The sequence below is a fragment of the Equus przewalskii genome, chromosome 26 (genome assembly GCF_037783145.1).
Source record: "Equus przewalskii isolate Varuska chromosome 26, EquPr2, whole genome shotgun sequence".
In the NCBI taxonomy this organism is placed as follows: Eukaryota; Metazoa; Chordata; class Mammalia; order Perissodactyla; family Equidae; genus Equus; species Equus przewalskii.
The window spans coordinates 33,912,654-33,930,145 of NC_091856.1; the positions used below are offsets into that span (position 1 = coordinate 33,912,654).

The following is a 17,492-nucleotide window of genomic DNA, read 5'->3' on the forward strand; positions in this document are numbered from 1 at the left end:
AGTGGAGTTTCTGAGTCACTGAGACCAGACCATACCTAGATCAATTAGTGTGCGTCTCCGCCGAAAGGCGAGCCCGGATGATTTCACTGGGCTCTCTCCCCTCTCCTCAGGACTCCGATTTCAGCCTGCCGCCTGGTTCTGCATCTGGGCCTGCAGGGAATCCAGTTGTCAAACTGCAGGAGGCCTTGGCCAGTAACGTAAGTCTGTGCTTCCACCTCCAGCTCTGCTGGGCCCGTGCTGGCAGGCCCTGGGCGAAACGAGCCTTATGTGGCTCTGAAGCCGAACCAACACCAGCTGTGGGGTCGGGCGGACCTGGGTTTGAGTCCTGATGCAGTCGCCAGCTAGTTACATGTTCTCGGGCATGTTGCTTGAATGTTCCACGCCCTGATCTTGTGACCTTAAAATGGGATAATGTGATTGCTAAGGTCTGGTTTCTTTGGTGTTCTTTGATTTTACAGTCTTCCAAGTTCTGTGGAAGCATGTGTTTGAGAATGCTGGGCTAAAGGCACTTGTTTACTCTGAGATTTCTTAGAGTCCCTGTAATATGCTGATGGGTGCTGGGCATCTGCAAGAGGAGGGTCTAGCAGTTGCATTTTCAAACATATGTTACCTGGCACCTCTTTTCCAGTTTCCTGAGGGGCTGACACAGGACTGGGGGAATCCAAGCCAGGTAGCAGGTTCCTGCGTGCTGGTAGCCAGTCATTTTTATGTTGTCGAGACATGGCTGCCCCTGCTGGAGCGCTCCCTGGGCTGTGGTGTGGAGGTGGTTTCCAGGGACTTCAGTCGAGGGAATCTATGATTCCCTGCTTGGAGGAGATAAGCTGTGGTCTCTGCTGCTGGCAGCTTCATCTTAGTGGTCTCGAGTGCATGCGGCCACAACGGAAGGTGCATTGTGACGTGCTGTCTTGTTTCCTCTGTGCCTGTGTGTGTTCCATGGTTTTTTTCCTCCCCCCAGGCTGGGTTAACACAGAGTATTCCCATCCTCCGGCGCGATCATCACATCCAGCGGGCCATCGGCCTCTCCCAAATGTCCTTCCCCACTGCTGACCTCACTCTGAAGGTAACACCAGCCCTGTGCGAGCAGCCCCGCCTACCTCCTGGCCTTAGATTTGTGCTGTCCACCGCCTCCCTGGTGGTAATTTTCATCCCTCCCTTGCTTCCAAAGATGGAGTCTGCACGCAAGGCTTGGGAAAACTCGCCCAGTTTGCCAGAGCAGAGCTCTCCAGGCGGCGCTGGCTCAGGCCTCCAGCCCCCGTCCTCTGTGGGAGCCTCCAGCGGGGTCAACTACAGCTCCTTCGGTGGGGTTTCCATGCCACCCATGCCTGTGGCCTCTGTAGCACCTTCTGCTTCTCTTCCAGGTATCTGCACTCCCCCTACCCCTGCCAGCTCAGGGAGCCTTCTCCATTCCCTCTCGCGAGAAACCCTGGATTGACAGCCCGAGCATCACCCCCGCCTTGACTTAAGGAGTGTGAAGAAGTGGGAGTTTGTGTCTAGGCTGGGTGGTTCTAGCTTCCCCTGTTCGGCAGATAATGTGCACTTCCTGCTTCCCTACTCTGGGAAGCAGGGCCAGGGGACTTGGGCGAGGTGCTCCCAGCTCCTGGAGAAACCTGGCTTTGAGTCAGACCCGAGTCACGTGCAGGGCTGTGCGCCTCATTCCTGCCCGCGAGTGTGTCTGCCCTCTGGGCTGCGGCTCCCTCTGTTAAATGGGAAGAGGGCGGTGGTGGCGCTCTGTGTGGTGGCCGCGCTGAGGAGAGGAGGTGGTCCCTAGAGAGTGCTTTGCATCCACCGAGCTCTCCACAATTGATAGCCATTTTTATTGCTCTGTTGGTGCCCCAAGGGAAGAAGATGGGGTTTTTGAGGGCTCAGCTGCCAAAGTCTCAGTGATGCAATTCCAATAGATCCTTCTGACCCTCCACTGTGGACTCAAAGCAGGGAGATGAAGAGGAAAGTGACTGAGAGACCAAGGCAGTCCTCAAGTAGAGTGCGGTCCCCTCCTGAGCGTGCGGAGCAGGGGGCCAGTGGTTGGTTGAGAAGGGTAGGCTGGAGCCCGCTACCCTTGGCCCCTGAGCCACTGCCTCCCCAGGTTCCCTGAGGGATGAGGTAGGGGTGTCAGCGGCGGGCGTGGTGCTGCAGGAGCACAGGCCCAGCAGCAGGGGACTGAGCACACTGTGCACGCTCCTTCCCTCCCACTGATTCCCCAGGAAAACGTGCACTTGTAGAATGTCCCCTAAAGGGTCACTCAGGAGCAGTGGACTTGATCCTGTTGTACCTCCTCTCGGATTCTGTTTCCAGGCAACCACCTGCCACCTCTGTACCTAGATGGCCATGTGTTTGCAAGTCAGCCCCGGCTGGTTCCTCAAACGATACCTCAGCAGCAGAGTTACCAACAGGTGACGACAGCAAGCAAGGGGCCCGGTGGGGTTGGGGGTGCAGCACACAGCGTGATTATTGTCTTCATTTATTTGTTCGTTGTCTGTTTCGTTTTCTGTGTTTCTCACGTGTAACACCTAGCTCCTGGCACACCACGGCAGTCAGTCCATTTTTGTTGAATGACTAAACGAGAGACAAGATAAATGGAGCTCAGTACTCCAGACTCTGCTGGTTTTCCTTTCTCAAAGTTCCCCTTCCTGTGTCCTAGCTGGGAAATTAGCTGAAATGGAGTTCTCTTTGGTGGTCAGGTATCCTTCTGATGAAAAGAAGAAAGGCCTAGACCCCCAGGCATGGATGCATTTAGAGAGAGGTAGTTTTAGAAACCAGCAGGTGTTTGTCTTTATGCAGGATTGGCATACTTTCTGTGCTGCAAGGGGTTGATTTCTGGAAGTCTCCCTCCTGAAACTGGTGCAGGGCCTTCCAAATGGTCCAGCACCCCCACAGACCCGTGTGCCTGCACAGACCAGGACAGTGGAGCTCTCGGGGAGGAGCACTGCTCCAAGTGCAGATTCAGGGACAGAGGACTTGGCCTGGCCTCAGCCCTTTTTAAAACATCTTCTTAAATGTTGCCTGTTTAGTTGTGCAAGATTCTGATCTTCGTGTCCTTGGCTCGTACTGCAGTACTGCGTGTGCTCTTCCCCGTGCACGCGTCTGTTGACGGCTGTGTTCCTGAAACCCGTCTCTGTTGCTGAGCGCAGCTAGGATCCATTTTGGTGCTGCGCAGAGTCCAGTAGAGGAACATGCTGTGGTTGGGATGGCTACCAATGTTTTGCTTTTTCCTGAGAGCAAGGGAAGCACAGGATGTGCCCGAATGTGCATGTTGGGCAGTGTTCCAGCTGCCTTGCAGAGGGGCCGGGGCGGTGGACGGTGGGTGACGGAGAACCCGCTGGGAGGGCACGGTCGTTAGCTCCCTGGCTTCCCGTCCGCAGGCTGCCGCTGCCCCGCAGATCCCCATCTCCCTTCACACGTCTCTTCAGGCTCAAGCGCAGCTCGGACTGAGGGGCGGGCTCCCCGTCTCCCAGTCTCAGGAGATCTTCAGCTCCTTACAGCCCTTCAGGTGAGGTGCGAGCGCTCGGGGCTGGCAGCTTGCACGCAGAGGTTCAGACCTTCGTGGCCTGTGGGTTTGTTCCTTTTGTCCTGCTGCTGTTGTGCACGCTCTGCTTTCGGGGGCTGGGGGAGCTCAGTGATTACGGTTCATTATTCCCTGTTTTGCAGGAGCGGCCATGGGTTCGACTGGGCCTTGCTTTTCTTTCTGTGTCCTTCTGCCACCTTTCCTTCTCTTCACCTCCTCTCTTCTCCCCCTCCTCCCTTCTTTCCTCCTTCCCACCTGGGACGTGCTCTTTCAGTGTGTCTGGCGTCCTGTGGTTTGGCATCACATAGGGTTTCCTGTCCTTGTGCAGTCTGGATGTGTCCATGTGTTTAGTCCTGTGATGTGCAAACTGTGCTCCGTAGACCAGCAGCATGAGCATCATCTAGGGGCTTGTTGTAAATGCAGATTCTCAGGCCCCGTCGCAGACCTTCCGAGTTACAATCTCCGGGATCCGGGAGCGGGGCCAGCAGTGTGTGTTTCAGCAAGCCCATCGGGGGTTCTGATGCGTGCTCACGTTTGAGATCCATTGTGTACTCACATACCTGACGCCGACTGTCTGTCTGGCTTTTGCAGATCTCAGGTGTACATGCACCCTAGCCTGTCGCCGCCCAGCACCATGATCCTCTCTGGAGGTACAGCCTTGAAGCCTCCGTACTCGGCATTCCCAGGCATGCAGCCCTTGGAGATGGTGAAGCCCCAGTCTGGCTCACCCTACCAGCCCCTGAGCGGAAACCAAGCCCTGGTCTACGAGGGCCAGCTCGGCCAGGCTGCCGGTCTGGGTGCCTCACAGATGTTGGACTCCCAGCTCCCACAGGTCGGGAACACAGTCACTGCCCCCTAGACACTAGACTTCTTTTCCTTCATGCTGTTTGTAATCCTGACTGGTCCTCGGGCTGCTAGAACCAGGGCTAGATCTTCCACCTGTTCAGAATAGTCACGTCACCTCTTCACCCCGGGACAGGCTGTCGCCTCAGAGCACTGCTGCCTCTGCAGCCTCTCCCCCCGCTCTCAGACCGTGGGGCTAGGGGAAGAAGGGAGTGACCTCTTGGCATACTCACTGATGCTTCTAGACCGCTCTCCCTCCCTTCTCCTTGAGACCCCAGCTTTGAAGCCCACACCGAGCTGGCCTCCGTGTTCCTGTGCACCCGGTTCTGAGTCCAGTGTTTGGTTCTGCGTCTTCCTCTCCCTTGACCCGTCGGCAGTGTTGGACGGCTTGAGGGTCACTCGCCTCAGTCCTTTGAGCCCTGGCTCAGTCTCTCCAGCATGGCTCCTGTTCTGGTTCTCGGTAGTTTCGATGTCTACATAGATGACACCCCCGGGTCTCCGTCCCCATTGGCTTTGTCCCCCAGTTATGTGGCCTCGCCACCGGGGCTTGGCTCTGCCCACACTCCCGTCTGGACCGGTCACTGCCAGTAGCTGTACCTCTTCCATCATTTCAAGTTGAAGGGTCCTACCCGGTCAGTACCTCTGAGTTTTCTGACTTGCTTTCTCTGCTCACCCAACTCCAGCCACCTCTCTATCGTCCCTCCCTTGACTGTGGGCTCGCTTCCCTCCTTGGCCTGGTTACCAGAGCCAGCAGAGCCTCCCCTCCACATTTGCCCCAAACCCCGCCCTCACCTCCATTCATCCTGGTTAAATCCCGTGTAGCCTCTGCTCCAGCTGTCTGACCAGAGAAAACAGACCCTCGTTTAGGCTGGACTCGGGCTGAATGCGACCTTGCTCCGACAGCCCACCTCAAGTGGGTCTGGGCGCCTCCCTGCACTCGGGCCCAGTCCCCTGCCCTCTTGGTGGCTGGTGCAGACTCGCAGCTTTCTCTGCATTGCTTTCTACCCCACTGATCTTGGTTCTGTGTCACCAAGGAAATAAAAGTAGTGAAAAAAAAAACCCCAGAGAACTTCTGCAAGCTCCCACCGCCTCTTCTCTTTACCCGTGTGGGCTGTTGCCCTGCATCCGGTGTAGGCCAGCTGTGCGCTCTGCTCTGGCACCCCTCCTTCCCACCTGCTCTGGGCCAGGCTCCAGCACGTCTCCCTCTTTCCTGCCTCAGTGTCCTTTCCTGTCAGCACACAAATGTGCTACAGTGCTGCCCTCCTGGTATGAGAGTCTCTGATTACATGCCTGCCTACCCCTATCCTTCCTCTTTTTAAAAAAAGCAAAACTTGAAGGATGCAGTAGATTCTATGTTGCCAAATCCGATGGTTCGTTCTTCCCACTCCTCCTGCTGGCCCATAAGCGGCATCTGACCGCTGATCACCCTTTCCCCCTTGAATCATGCTCCTCTCGCGGTTGTGAGGACTCTGCTCCCGGTTTTCCTTCTGCCCCGCTGAAGCCCTCTTCCTTGGTCTCCTCGGCTCTTTCCTCCTTGCCGCCCCCCGCCCCATCAGTAATGTCATGTTCCCCCTGGGTTCTGTCCTCGGCCTAGAAATAGTCTGATCCATTTCTCTCAAATTTATGTCTTCAGCCCAGATCTGCCTCCTGGACCTGAACTCCAGACCAGTGGGCTGCCCAGCATCACTATTGTTATGTCTTGTGGGATCTCACACTGAGCATGTGCAAACATCATGTCCAAAACGTGATCTTCCTCGCAGTCCTGGTTGTCCAGCCACACTATCTTGGGGCCCTACTTCCCCTCACACCCTCTCTGCTCCTTCAGCAGAACCTGTTGGCTCTACCTTTGGAAAGTATTCAGAATCCAGCCATTTCTCATCCCCTCCACCCACTACTTTGTCTGGGTGATGCAGGAGCTCCTGCCTGATGATCCTGCTTCTGCTCTTGGGCCCTGACCGTCTGTTCTCAACGCATCAGGCAGGGTGCCCCTTAAAACACAAGTCAGCTTATACTATACCCAGAGCCTGCACTCCGCGGGTGGCAGCACTGTCCTCATCTGCATCCTGCACCATGTTGTGTGCAGGGGGGAGCACGGGGTCTTGAGGCTCTGGCTGCCGCATGTCTCAGTGATGCAGTTCCGATAGATCCTTGTGACCCTCCACTGTGGGCTCAACAGCAGGGAGATGAAGAGGAAAGTGACTGAGAGACTAAAAGTGGCCCACCCCGTTCCACTGTCCCAAGGGTCTCCAGGCCCCCCTCCTTCCTGTCACCCGTCTTGTTCTGGACTTTAGAAGTGGTCACTTAGGCCTGCGGGCATCCCCCCGTTCTCCTGTCGTAACATGCTTCAGAAGGATCCAGGAGGCTCCCTAAATCCCAGAACCCACTTGCGTCGTGTTTTCTCCCACCTTAGACACGAAACAGTGAAGGTGTTTTCCCATTCTGTGCTACACAAAGGGCTGCAAAGATGCCCTTCCTGTGCAGCTCTCAGCTTAGATGTTAGTGCCTGAGAAGCCTTCCTGACCTTCCCTGACGCTTCTCCCCCGCGCCCCCCACCCCCTGCGCACAGGGTTTGCTGCCCACACTCCGGCACCGTTTCTGTGTCCATCATGTCACTGCGCTGTCATCACCATTTCCCGGTCTGACAGTGTCCTGGTGCTTCCCAGCATATAGCGTGCCTTCAGTAAACCTTTGTTGGATGAAAGCAAGAGGGGCCGGGGAGACACGACCCTTTGTGAACTCAGAGAGGAGCCGCACGCTTACACCGTGAACTCCTTGCAGTGTGGCGCCTGCCCGTTGTCTCATCACCTGCTACACACCAGTGATCAGACCTGCCCCCTGCCATCGAGAGTGTAAAATCTAGGGTCATCTCTGCTGTACTCTAATAGAGACCTAGGATCTTTACTGTTGTGCAAAGGCCCTGCTTTCATTCCTTTGAAATAAGAATCTGAAGTATAACATATAGTCACTCTTGGATGCATGTATAACCAGTGGTTTGTGGCTTTCTCCCCAACGTCTCTTCCTCCTCCTGACTGTCCCTGTCGTCCAGCAGCTGACGATGCCGCTGCCAGGCTCCCAGTTGCCCCTGCCTCGGTATGGCTCTGGGCAGCAGCCCCTGATTCTGCCACAGTCTATCCAGCTGCCGCAGGGGCAGAGCCTCTCTGTCGGGGCCCCCCGAAGAATTCTTCCACCTGGGTCCCAGCCTTCGGTCCTTAACACCAGCAGAGAGGTAAGGATGACGTCATCCCGCTGTGATCCTGGGGACAGTCATTGTCTTATCAGCCCTTTCTAGCTAGTCAGGAACCACTGTTATGGCAGAAGATGCCAGAGGTCTGGGGTACAAGCTCCTGGCCTCACCATGCCACTGATTTCCTACTTGTTGCAAAGTCCTCTTGGGATCCTATGACAGGAACAGGGTTCGGGGGTATGCTAGCAATGTGTGCAAGCTCGGGTGTGTGTGAAACCGCAGGGCAGAAAGGGAGGTGTGTGTGATTGACGCCCGAGGGCCAGCACGGCCTGGGAAGCATCTGTGGAGGCCGTCTCAGATCAGGTCCCAGAGATCCTGTTAGCATAAGCCTAGGGCTGGGGTCCAGGGGTTCTGCTGAGGATGGCCTCTGGGGTAAGGAGGTAATGTTCACAGCACTGCCAGTGCCCTGTGGTGGTGCACAGTCCGCTGTCCCATCCCATCCAAAATAGAACAAAGACACGTCACAGCTCCTGCTGCTAACGAAACGGGGTGGGAGGGCAGCTTGCCTTAGAAGATGCCTCTTTATCAGAAATTCTCAGGGGCTCTTACTGGCTTTGCCCATGGTGGTTCCGCGAGGGTCAGGCTGTCTCCAGGGCCATCAGGTGACAGCTGGTTACCTCTTGGTCTCTCTAGTCCTCTCAGATGGAGATGAAGGGCTTCCACTTTGCCGACAGTAAACAGAATGTTCCTCCAGGAGGCTCTGTGCCCTCACCGCAGGCCTACAGGTAAGAAGGGCCCTGGGAGTCGGATGCTGCATAGCTGAGCGCTCGCTGTAGGTGCGACTCGGCGCTTCAGAGGAACCCGTGGGGCCCAGGGAGGACAGTGGAAGGGCACTGAGGCTGGTCCCCTTTGTAAGCCCATGTGTCACTGTGAAGTTTCAGTGCTGGGACACACTCATGTTTTAGTTAACCACAGGAAAAGCAGCAATTGGGAGAGTGGTTTTGTTTTTAACCATCGTCATCAGATGCTCTGGACTGGGGAGCTTTTTGGAAAGGCAGGAAAGGGAACGGCTAACGTCAATAATGTCAGAACCGACGCTGACTACTCAGAGCTTCCTCACCGGACTTTCAAAAAGGATTCACTGGCCAAGAAGCCACGCACCCCAGAAGGTTCCTTTCCCAGGGGCAGCTTTTCCCTGGACGGGCCTCTGAGCCTGCCAGGGCTTGTGGGGCCGTGCCTTACATACTACGAACTGCCACCTCTTCTTTGCTTCCTCTGTGTCTGTCTCTGCTTCCAGTAACTGTCCCAGGGCCCTCAGTTGGGTTCGGAGGTGGCTTTGTACGAGTTATTTCGTGGAGTGACTTATATTAAAAAATGAGAGAACCTCTGGTTCTGCTGACTTTTTCACCCCTAAGGAAGATGTGCTGGACAGGAAGGCGCATGCTCTGGCTGTGGGCCCAGGGGTGGCACAGTCCACTCTTGTTAACATGTGGGAGATTCCTGGCGAGCCCTCCTGTCTGCACATGAGTAGAGCAGACGTGCTGACTTGCAGTGCCTGTGAGGTCGACAGCGCAGCTGCGGAGCACCATGAAGGCCTGACCCGCTGAGGAGCCCTCTTCCAGTCAGATCACCTCACCGTCTCTGCGAGTCGTTCACGCTGCCCGCGATCGCTCTGCCCAGCTGGTCTGGGGGTGTCCAGGCCGAGGCCTCTCCTGTCACATCGTTCTCTACTTCCCACTGCATTTCCAGAGAAAGGGATTTTTGTGACATTTCCCCGTTTCATCATCTTTTCTGTTGTTTTCAGTCTCTTGACTTCACTTATTTTTGTTTGTTAGTTCTGTTGTCTGACTATTTTTCACATAGGCCAAAACAACAGAGCTGGAAGGAAAATATATAAGGAGAGCAGTACAGAACAATGCGTACAGTTTGGAAGAAAGAAGGAAGCTTCACGTAGAGCCGGATGCTGCCACAGGCAGACTCCAGCAGCACCTGGCCCCACAGCGTTCCTCAGAGCTGCGGCCAGAGCGGGAGGCTCCCGTAACAAGAGTCGTCTGTGTCCGTTTGGTGTAGGAATGGCAGCAGCTTTACTCTTTGGAGAATATTTAGGAAGTATAAGCCTTAACTAGTAGCCTTTGTTTTGTTGGTGTGTTAGTAGGGTTGGGAAAATCAGTGTAGTTTTACAGAGCAGCGTTTCCCAAGTTTTCTGGAAACAACCTCTGAGGCATGCCCTGCCAAAAAAGGGTTCCCTGGTCACATCCTTGGGGGCATGCTGTACCTGAGACAGCTTGTTGGGAGTCGTCGTGCTCCTCAGCCTGGCGTCTACACGGCCTCCCTGTCGAGAGTCCTGTTCAGCTCGGCACACAGCACTTGCCACACGTTTCTTGACCACAGACTCTTTTCTCACATAGCGCCTGATTAACACCCCTGAGAACTAGTGTCTCGTCAATGGAACAAATTTAGAAAGATGTTCTACATTTTTGTCCCTCCTGGTATCTCTCTCTACCACCCCCTCCCCCCCAAATGAAGACCAGAAAAATATTCGGCATAATTCTCATGTCAGGTTTATAGACCTTTTTCTGGGTCATAGAATCACGTTGCTCCAGACCCTCCAAACCCTGAGAGATGGTTAGTGTCCTCCGTCCATCCGGTCGGTGTCTGCCCACAGTGGGAGCCTCGGCCTCTGTCCCTTCGGGTGTGCCTCCGTGAGCTGTGTTGGCGGCGCCAGGGCAGGCCGTGCTGACCGCCGTGGCCCTCTGCACTCCGGTGCTGCGGTCCTTGTCTCCGCTGCGGAGAGGTCTGCGCCGCGTGCTAGGCTTGACTCCGTTTCTGTGGTGACGCGTGTGTTCTCACCCCCTGCCTTTGGTTTTTTCAGGCCTAGCTCTGCTAGCCCCAGTGGGAAGCCCTCTGGATCAGCAGTTAACATGGGCTCTGTGCAGGGACACTACGCTCACCAGGTAGAAGATGGCTTTCCAGCCCTCCAGCCCCGGACGCTTAGGCCCGTCTCCAGGCGCCAAAAGAGAGGGGACGGTCCAGCCCATTTGAGCACAGCTCTCAGACAGAGACGTGCCCTAGCGCTTAGAGCATGGCGCCGGGAGCCGGGCAGCCCGAGTCCCTCCTGGCGAAGGCATTTCTCCTCTTGACGGGCGTCTGGATCCTTCCTTGTCCTGCAGAGAAGGGAGGATGCGGATTCCTCTGAGGAGGTGACGCCAGAAGGTGGACTATCCCTGCTAGTGATTTGGGCTGTGAAGGCGCTGGACGTGGTTAGGTCTGTGGGTCAGCTCTGGAAGCCGGGGCGTGTGTGCGCGTGTGTGTGCGCGGTGTCACTCCAGTGAGTGCTGTGTCTCGTCTTGGTCCTCGGCCGGGTGGGGTCACAGATGCAGTGGCAGTTCCCCATCGTATGATGCCAGGGATGTCTCAGTGCCTTTGCCTGCAGGCGCTGCTCTCTCCACAGTGCTCCAGAACTCGATGGGGCTGCAGAGCTCAGACACGGCAGGCGAGGGTTTTAGTAGAACAGGATTCCTGGCCGGTGAAGGCGGAAGGTTGATGGCTCGTTTCACTCCTCCTCACTGGGCTCCCCAGAGGGTCACTCCTTGGATTGCTTGGACTGAGCTTCTAGGGCTTTCTTCCAGAGTTCACCCCACTGTGTGAGGCAGGATCGAGGCTGGTCACTCTGTGACACGCTCCGCTGTGCAGAGTTGCAGACTGATGGGACCCTGACTGGGGATCTCAAACAAGGGTCCTGGGGGAAGGTTTCCACAGAGTGGGGGTCGGGAAATGGAAGGGTCTGGGAGAAGCAGTCCGCCGCGTGGCCCCACGCCCCTTGTGCAGACAGTCGGGGGTTCTGAGCTCATAGGCTGCGCTGGGATCTGCTCGGGGCATTTTCACCTTGGGGCGTGGGGTGCACTGATTTGAAAAGGTTCTTCCCATCGGCCTTGGATGTGCTGCTCCTGCAGAGGCCCCTGGGCATCGCAGAAGCCTTCCCGGAGGGAGTACCCAGTGCCTCCCTGCCTCTCCGAATCACTGCACTCAGTGCCCGTGGGAGGGAGCAGAGCAGCCTCATGCCAGTGTCCTTCCTAGGAGAGTTACTTCTAAGGTCCTTCAACCAAAGGATGGCCTTCTTAGCGTAGCTTTTCTCTGTGACTCAGGAGCAGGAAGCGGGTGGTGGGAACTATGTATCTGGACAGGTGTTCCTGACTCAGGGTAACTTTCTTTGTCCCCATTCATCTGTCCAAAGGCAAAGCAACGAGTGGATGAAAAACCCAGCCTGGGAGCCGTGAAACTGCAAGAGGCTCCTGCGGCCACCTCCCAGATGAAGCGGACCGGAGCGATCAAGCCTCGGGCAGTGAAAGTGGAGGAGAGCAAGGCCTGAAGGTGCTCGGCCACACCTCGCCCGGCGTGAGGACAGTGCCACCGCTCGGCCTCTGTGCAGCCTGATGCCCAGGAGTGTCCCCAGGCCCCCGTCCAACCACCCGGCCGGACTCAGATCTCCCTTCTCTTCTCCACTCCCGAAAGCTCCATTGTCCAGCCAGCTTGCACCGTGGATTTACGGCATTGACCTGCTTGCTTTAGTACGAAACAAACAAACAGATGAGCAAACGACTCCATTCCCACCTCCTTTCCACCTGCCCTGGAGTGACTGGAGCCTCGTGCAGTGCAGCTTCCCCACCCTCCTGCCTCTCCTGGCCCGCTCCGCTCCGCACCGCCGGGCACCTTCTCAGCAGTGCTTCCTGCCCTCCCGGCCCTCTGGGCCCCAGGCACAGTGATTTGGCAGCAGGGTCATTTTAATTTGAGGCTTTTTATTTTAAAAAGCAGCTAAGGTTTTGTCAAAGGAGAAAGGAAAGGAAAACAAAAACACAAGCTACGTCTGTACAGCTAAACTTTTCTACTTTGTTCTCCATCCTCTCCCTGACCCCCACTTCTGTTTCTGGTAATTTCCTTTCATCTCTCTCCTGTTTAGTTTTATACATCACTGCGATACCTTAAGAGCTGACTCAAGAATGCGTCTCCTCCTGCTCTCAGTTGGTTAACCTTTGAGAGTTCTTGCAAAAACAAGTGGAGGGTGCTAACATCCCCCTCGTGAGCACTCTGATGGCCAGCTACCTGCTGTGGGAGGCGAAGGAGCAGGCGCCTCAGTTGGGTTCCACGCCCTGGGCTGATGAGCACAGGGAGCTTATGGGCAGCCCAGTGAAGATGATGACATTTTTTAGCATAAGAATTACACAGAATTTCTGTCCTGGACTCTTCTAAAGCCAGTGGATACGCTGACTGCTGGGCACCCAAGATGAATCATGGAGATTTAAAGTCACTGGTGTTTTCTAGTTTGGCCTGGACGGGGCCAGCTGACCGCACCATAACCCCATCTGTGTCCCTGCTTTGGGGCTCCAGCCCCTCTAGGGGCTGCTGTTTTACACATACTCCCATTCCTGGAAGCCTTCCAAAATACACCCTCCTCCTCCTTCCTGTGCCTGCCTCTTAATCCTCTGGATACTCCTGTCCCTCCGACTCTCACGCAGCTGGTCACTAGAAACCACGAGGTTTTTCCACGTGGTGACTGGAGTGCACAGACTGTTGTTTGGTGGGTCTTCAGCAGAGGCGTGTTGTCCGTGGGGCTGCTAGGAGGGCTTTCTTTTTCTCCTTCACTCCCAGCAGAGGCCCAGCTGTTGGGACAGAGGGCCCTGAGCTGCACAGTCGTTATCAGTCTTTCCAGATGCTTGGGGCAGGGTCCAAGGGGAGGATGGATTGCAGGGTTGACCGTGGTTCCCAAAAGCCTGGGCAGCCTCCGAAAAATGACAGCCTCTCTAGTCTGCACAGCCGCCTCTAGCAAAGCGTTTGTGTGAGCCATTTTATGCTGGTTTTTCTGTTGTTTTTCAAATAAGAACTAGAAGGAAATCATCCCAGATTCTGTCATTCCACGGAAAGGGGAGGGGAAATTTCAAGTTTTGCACATGCTCTTCAGAGTAACTAACCGGCCATCTACTTAAAGGAGCTGCTGTCTGCCACCGCTGGTGGTCCCAGGGAAGGCCTGGCTCAGAGGACGAGCAGTAGCAGGCAGGGATGTGCCCTGCAGAGTCCACCCTCGGTGTCACCGTGGGTGTGTGACAGTCGCTCAGGCTGTGGTTCTAAGCTCTGTGTAGTGTGGAACATGGGGAAAGAGGCGCCTCGGGAACCGCTGGGGTAACTCCTTGTTGCTCTGACTGCTTTGAGGAAGTGGGGAAACAGCCTCCTAGCAGGGTGCCAGGTGTCGTCTGGAGAGGGCCGTGCTCTTGAAAGATGCTTTCCTGCTCAGTCTGTAGCTCTCAGCATCCCCCTCTGGCCTCCACCCGCAGACCCCATTTCTTACCAGCTTGACGTTTTTTTCTTTTTCATCCCCTGAATCTTTACTCTGAAGGCTCTTCTCAAGGAGCTGCCCGCTCGCCTGCCATGTGCTCACCTGCTCTTCCCCTCTTCCCCGGCAGCGTCTGACTGCAGCTCCACTCCCTCCGCCTGCCTCCATTGCCCTGCTGCCCCCGCTGGGCCACACACGGCCCGCTGCCTGCACGCTTAGGACCACGGCCAGACCCCTCACCTAGGTCCAGTGCACGTTGTCTGTCAAAAGGAAAAAAGATTTTCTCACTTGGAAATTGAACAGAACAGTCCTGGATGCTGTTACAAACTCAAGATGTACCCTTCAGGTGAACCTGCCGTCAGAGTGACAGTACTTCCTGTTTGAGAAAAATAAACACAAAAGGGTCACCTGTTCTCCAGCCCCTTTCTCTATCTCTGTATCCCCCCTCCCCAATAAAAACAGAAAACACTAGAATTTATTTATATGTATTGATGTTGTAGGTCTAGGTGGAAACAAGTAAATGTTTCACTGCTCTATTTATATATAATGTCTGAATTGTTCTGTGCAGGAAAGGCCAGGAAATTGCATGTGAAGTTCAGTGCGTTCACCACCTCCATGTGCCCGTGCTGCGGTCTCTTTCCCGCTAAGATACAGATGTTAAATTGGACTGTGGGGGCAGAGGGCAGGTCTCGGGCCTGGCCAGCACCCAATCCCTTCCTTGGTCTGATTAAATACAGTTTTTAGTGCAGAGATGTTTTAAGGTGCAATATCTCTCTTCCTTTCATGTGGTTTTAGAGCCAAGCTCAAGGTAATAGGACTAAGGGTTTTGTTTTGGTTTCAAACCCCATCAGAGTGCAAATCCATGCAGAGACCTCTGCCAGGGTCCGTGGGGCCTTTGGCACAAACAGGTGAAGACCAGCACTTAACCTTTCTGCTGCTGAGATGGGGGCGAGGGGTGTCAGAGCCCCCTCTCACTGCACCTTTGCTTGCTAAAATCACCCTCCCTTCTAAAGTTGGCAGCTTTGCCCTGGCCATTGATGGTGCAGCCCATTGCTTGGCAACCAGTGACCCTGCAATAGTGTCCCTCCAGTGTCAACTACTTGGGGGTGAAATCCCAGAGTGTGGGCTTGTGTATCCGAGAGGCATCGTCCACCCACTGAAGACTTCTCTGCCAGCTGTATTTGGTCTGGTTTTCTTTACTGTTGCTTCCCCTTTTTTATCCACATTATTATTGTTTTCAAACTTGGAATTCCGACACTTCTGGCTCTAGCTTCCTTAAGGGAGAAAACAAAGGATGACTCTTAAACGTACAGAAAAATTGGTTCGTCTGGTTCCAAAGCCGTGGTCATTCCAGCCACTTCTAGAGATACTGGGGTGTCTTGTCATTAAATACTGGCATCAGTTCTCTCCAGCCATGCCCTTGCCCTCCTGTCTTCTGGATCTGCCTTCTGGATGGTTGATGAGGTTTGTGACTGATGCTCAGAGCCTTAGGCTGAGGGTGTGCCCATGGCCATGTTCAGAACTGGCCCACTGAGACAGGCAGTGTGTGGCAGACTGGTAGAGCCCCTCCCTGCTGTCTGGTTCCCCTCTGCTGAGTAGCTGCATGTTCTCTCTCCAATCTATATTTGTCCCTTTTCACTTCTTGCAGAGCAAGCCTGGGTTAGAAGGTCTGTTGGAAACGGCCTTCAACAACCAAGGACACTAGTGTTTGTGCTTTGTTGTGTTCTGTGATGAATGGGAAATGCGGACCTCCAGAAAGCCAGCTCTTCCTGTTTGAAAATGTGAGATGGTTCTAAGACAAACAGACCCCCGGGACAGGAGCAGCTCAGTGTTGGGGTCAGACTCTGTCCCCCGCCGTGCTCTCCCCGGAACCACCAGCGCATACCCGGCTAGTGATCTTCCAGGCGCATCTGACCTGCTGCTCACCAGTTCTCCACCCCGATTGGGTGGCCTCCAAGATGGTAGCACGTCCCCAGGGCCCTGTCTTCAGCATGTTACGAAGCCTTGGAGTGGGAATTTCTATTAAGGCTCTGTGGATGACTTTCTTACATTGTTTAAAGGGGTTACTGTACTCTAAGCTTTGGACCTCATGCCTTGCATAGTAAAAGGGGTTTGGGGTTTTCTTGAGAGGATTGTGTTTTGTTGTTTCCTTTTGTTTTTATTTTGGCCTTTCCTCTCTTCGTCTCCACGTAGACCAGATATTTGAAAGGGCAGACGATGGCTAAAGGTGTAACGTGCAGCTTGTTCATACGTTATTTTGGGGATGCTTTTACCTTGGATGGGAAATGGAATCATGGATTCACCGGGCCGTGGCGGCACACTCACCCTTCGCCCTTTCCCTCCGGTTCAGTACCTATTGTTTCTCCTTTCAAATATGTGATTGTACTAGCTCTTTCCATATGAAAGAATTCTCCTTATTTAAATAAAAAAAAAAAGTAAAAAAAAAAACTAAAGCTGAACTTGCTTTCTCAGGCCGTGTCCGTCGATTCTCTGTCGTTTCACTGGACAGACTGACAGATGGAAGCCTTTGACTCTTGAGGGTCAGTTTCCCTGGAGAGTAGGGGTGACTTGGCTGAAATGCCTTAAAGCAACATGGGGGAGAGGAGATTGAAACCTGTGGTTAAGGTGCGTCTTCCAAGTGGGTTGTTGGCATAGCAGTCCCCACCCTCTCGTCACCAGTGGATGTACTGAGGGTGTGCGACATCTGTGTGCCCTCCACTCCCGCCCCCCACTTCACCTGAGAAGTAGGTGCATCCGAGGAGATGTGATTGATTTGTCGTGTTTTGTTGCCACTTCTGGTGTCCCTTCTGCTGGAAGTAGGAGAGGATTATGCTGCATTTGCAGGTGGGAAAGAGGAGCAAGCCAGGCGTGGGGCATTGAAGGGTCAAGGGTTTGCGTTTGGGTTCAGGCGGCAGTTCTCAGTTGTGCCGCCTCCTGGCTGTGTGACCCTGGGAAAGACTTCACTCCTCCCAGGCACAGTTTCCTTAAAACGTGGATTGTAACAGTACCTACCTCATGCGGTAGTGAGGATTCAAAGGGGCAGCGCTTAGCATAGCGCTGGACACCACTTAGAAGTTATCCCCAAGTAAGTTTAAGTGTTTCCATGAGGAAGCCGGCCCGCCCTGTCCTTCTGAGCCTCTTGACTGTGGGAGAATGGGACCGGGCCCATGCTGTCAGCTCGACAGGCCACACCCTCCCCTGGGTTCACTGCCCTAGGGACAGGAGGTTCACAGAAGTGCCGGGAAGGAGGCTGAGCGCCCCACAAGATGGGGGCTCTGAACCCTGCAGGCGGCCCCTGCTTGCACGAAAGACCAAAGCAGGAGAGTCGGGCCCAACTCCTCCAGGGGCCCAGGGAGCCGTCTCTGCCACAGGCGGGGTGAACACCGGCTCCCTCCGTCTCTACAACCGTGGGTGGCTCAAGGCCAAGTCAGAAGTATCCTTCACTACATTCTAACCGCTGTCATCTAATTCTGGGTTGACCAACACGTGGGAGAAAGTCCTTGCAAACACTTTAGAGCCCTAATTGCAGTCATTAAATCAGTAGTACACTATTTGTGCGTGAGTATTAACACAGACCAGGGGATCAAGAAGGGGTGGGGCTGGGGAGAAGGGTTGTGCCCCGCCGGTCCAGTGAGAAC

General features: G+C 54.8%; 1 protein-coding gene and 2 non-coding genes across 51 annotated transcripts in view; all 3 read left to right on the top strand.

Moving 5' to 3' along the window:
- Positions 1-16,302, top strand: part of PRRC2B (proline rich coiled-coil 2B) — a 92,579-nt gene extending 76,277 nt beyond the window's left edge. For 12 of the 49 annotated variants that reach the window (XR_011533504.1, XR_011533512.1, XR_011533517.1 and 9 more), the window contains 10 exons: positions 111-197; positions 956-1,060; positions 1,166-1,358; positions 2,293-2,390; positions 3,360-3,487; positions 4,094-4,334; positions 7,392-7,571; positions 8,223-8,314; positions 10,402-10,794; positions 11,764-12,990. Coding sequence is in view for 27 of the 49 variants with exons in the window: in XM_070596106.1 (XP_070452207.1) it covers positions 111-197; positions 956-1,060; positions 1,166-1,358; positions 2,293-2,390; positions 3,360-3,487; positions 4,094-4,334; positions 7,392-7,571; positions 8,223-8,314; positions 10,402-10,483; positions 11,764-11,898 (1,341 nt within the window). In the remaining 22 variants the exon portion in view is untranslated. Of the gene's footprint in view, positions 1-110; positions 198-955; positions 1,061-1,165; positions 1,359-2,292; positions 2,391-3,359; positions 3,488-4,093; positions 4,335-7,391; positions 7,572-8,222; positions 8,315-10,401; positions 10,795-11,763 lie in introns of all 49 variants that reach the window. The other 37 variants (XM_070596108.1, XM_070596113.1, XM_070596118.1 and 34 more) reach the window with 10 other exon arrangements.
- On the top strand, positions 1,876-1,960 carry LOC139079777 (small nucleolar RNA SNORD62). Its single transcript, XR_011533712.1, has one exon. It is a non-coding gene; the product is annotated as a small nucleolar RNA SNORD62 (small nucleolar RNA).
- On the top strand, positions 6,467-6,552 carry LOC139079778 (small nucleolar RNA SNORD62). Its single transcript, XR_011533713.1, has one exon. It is a non-coding gene; the product is annotated as a small nucleolar RNA SNORD62 (small nucleolar RNA).
- Positions 16,303-17,492: the final 1,190 nt, after the last annotated feature.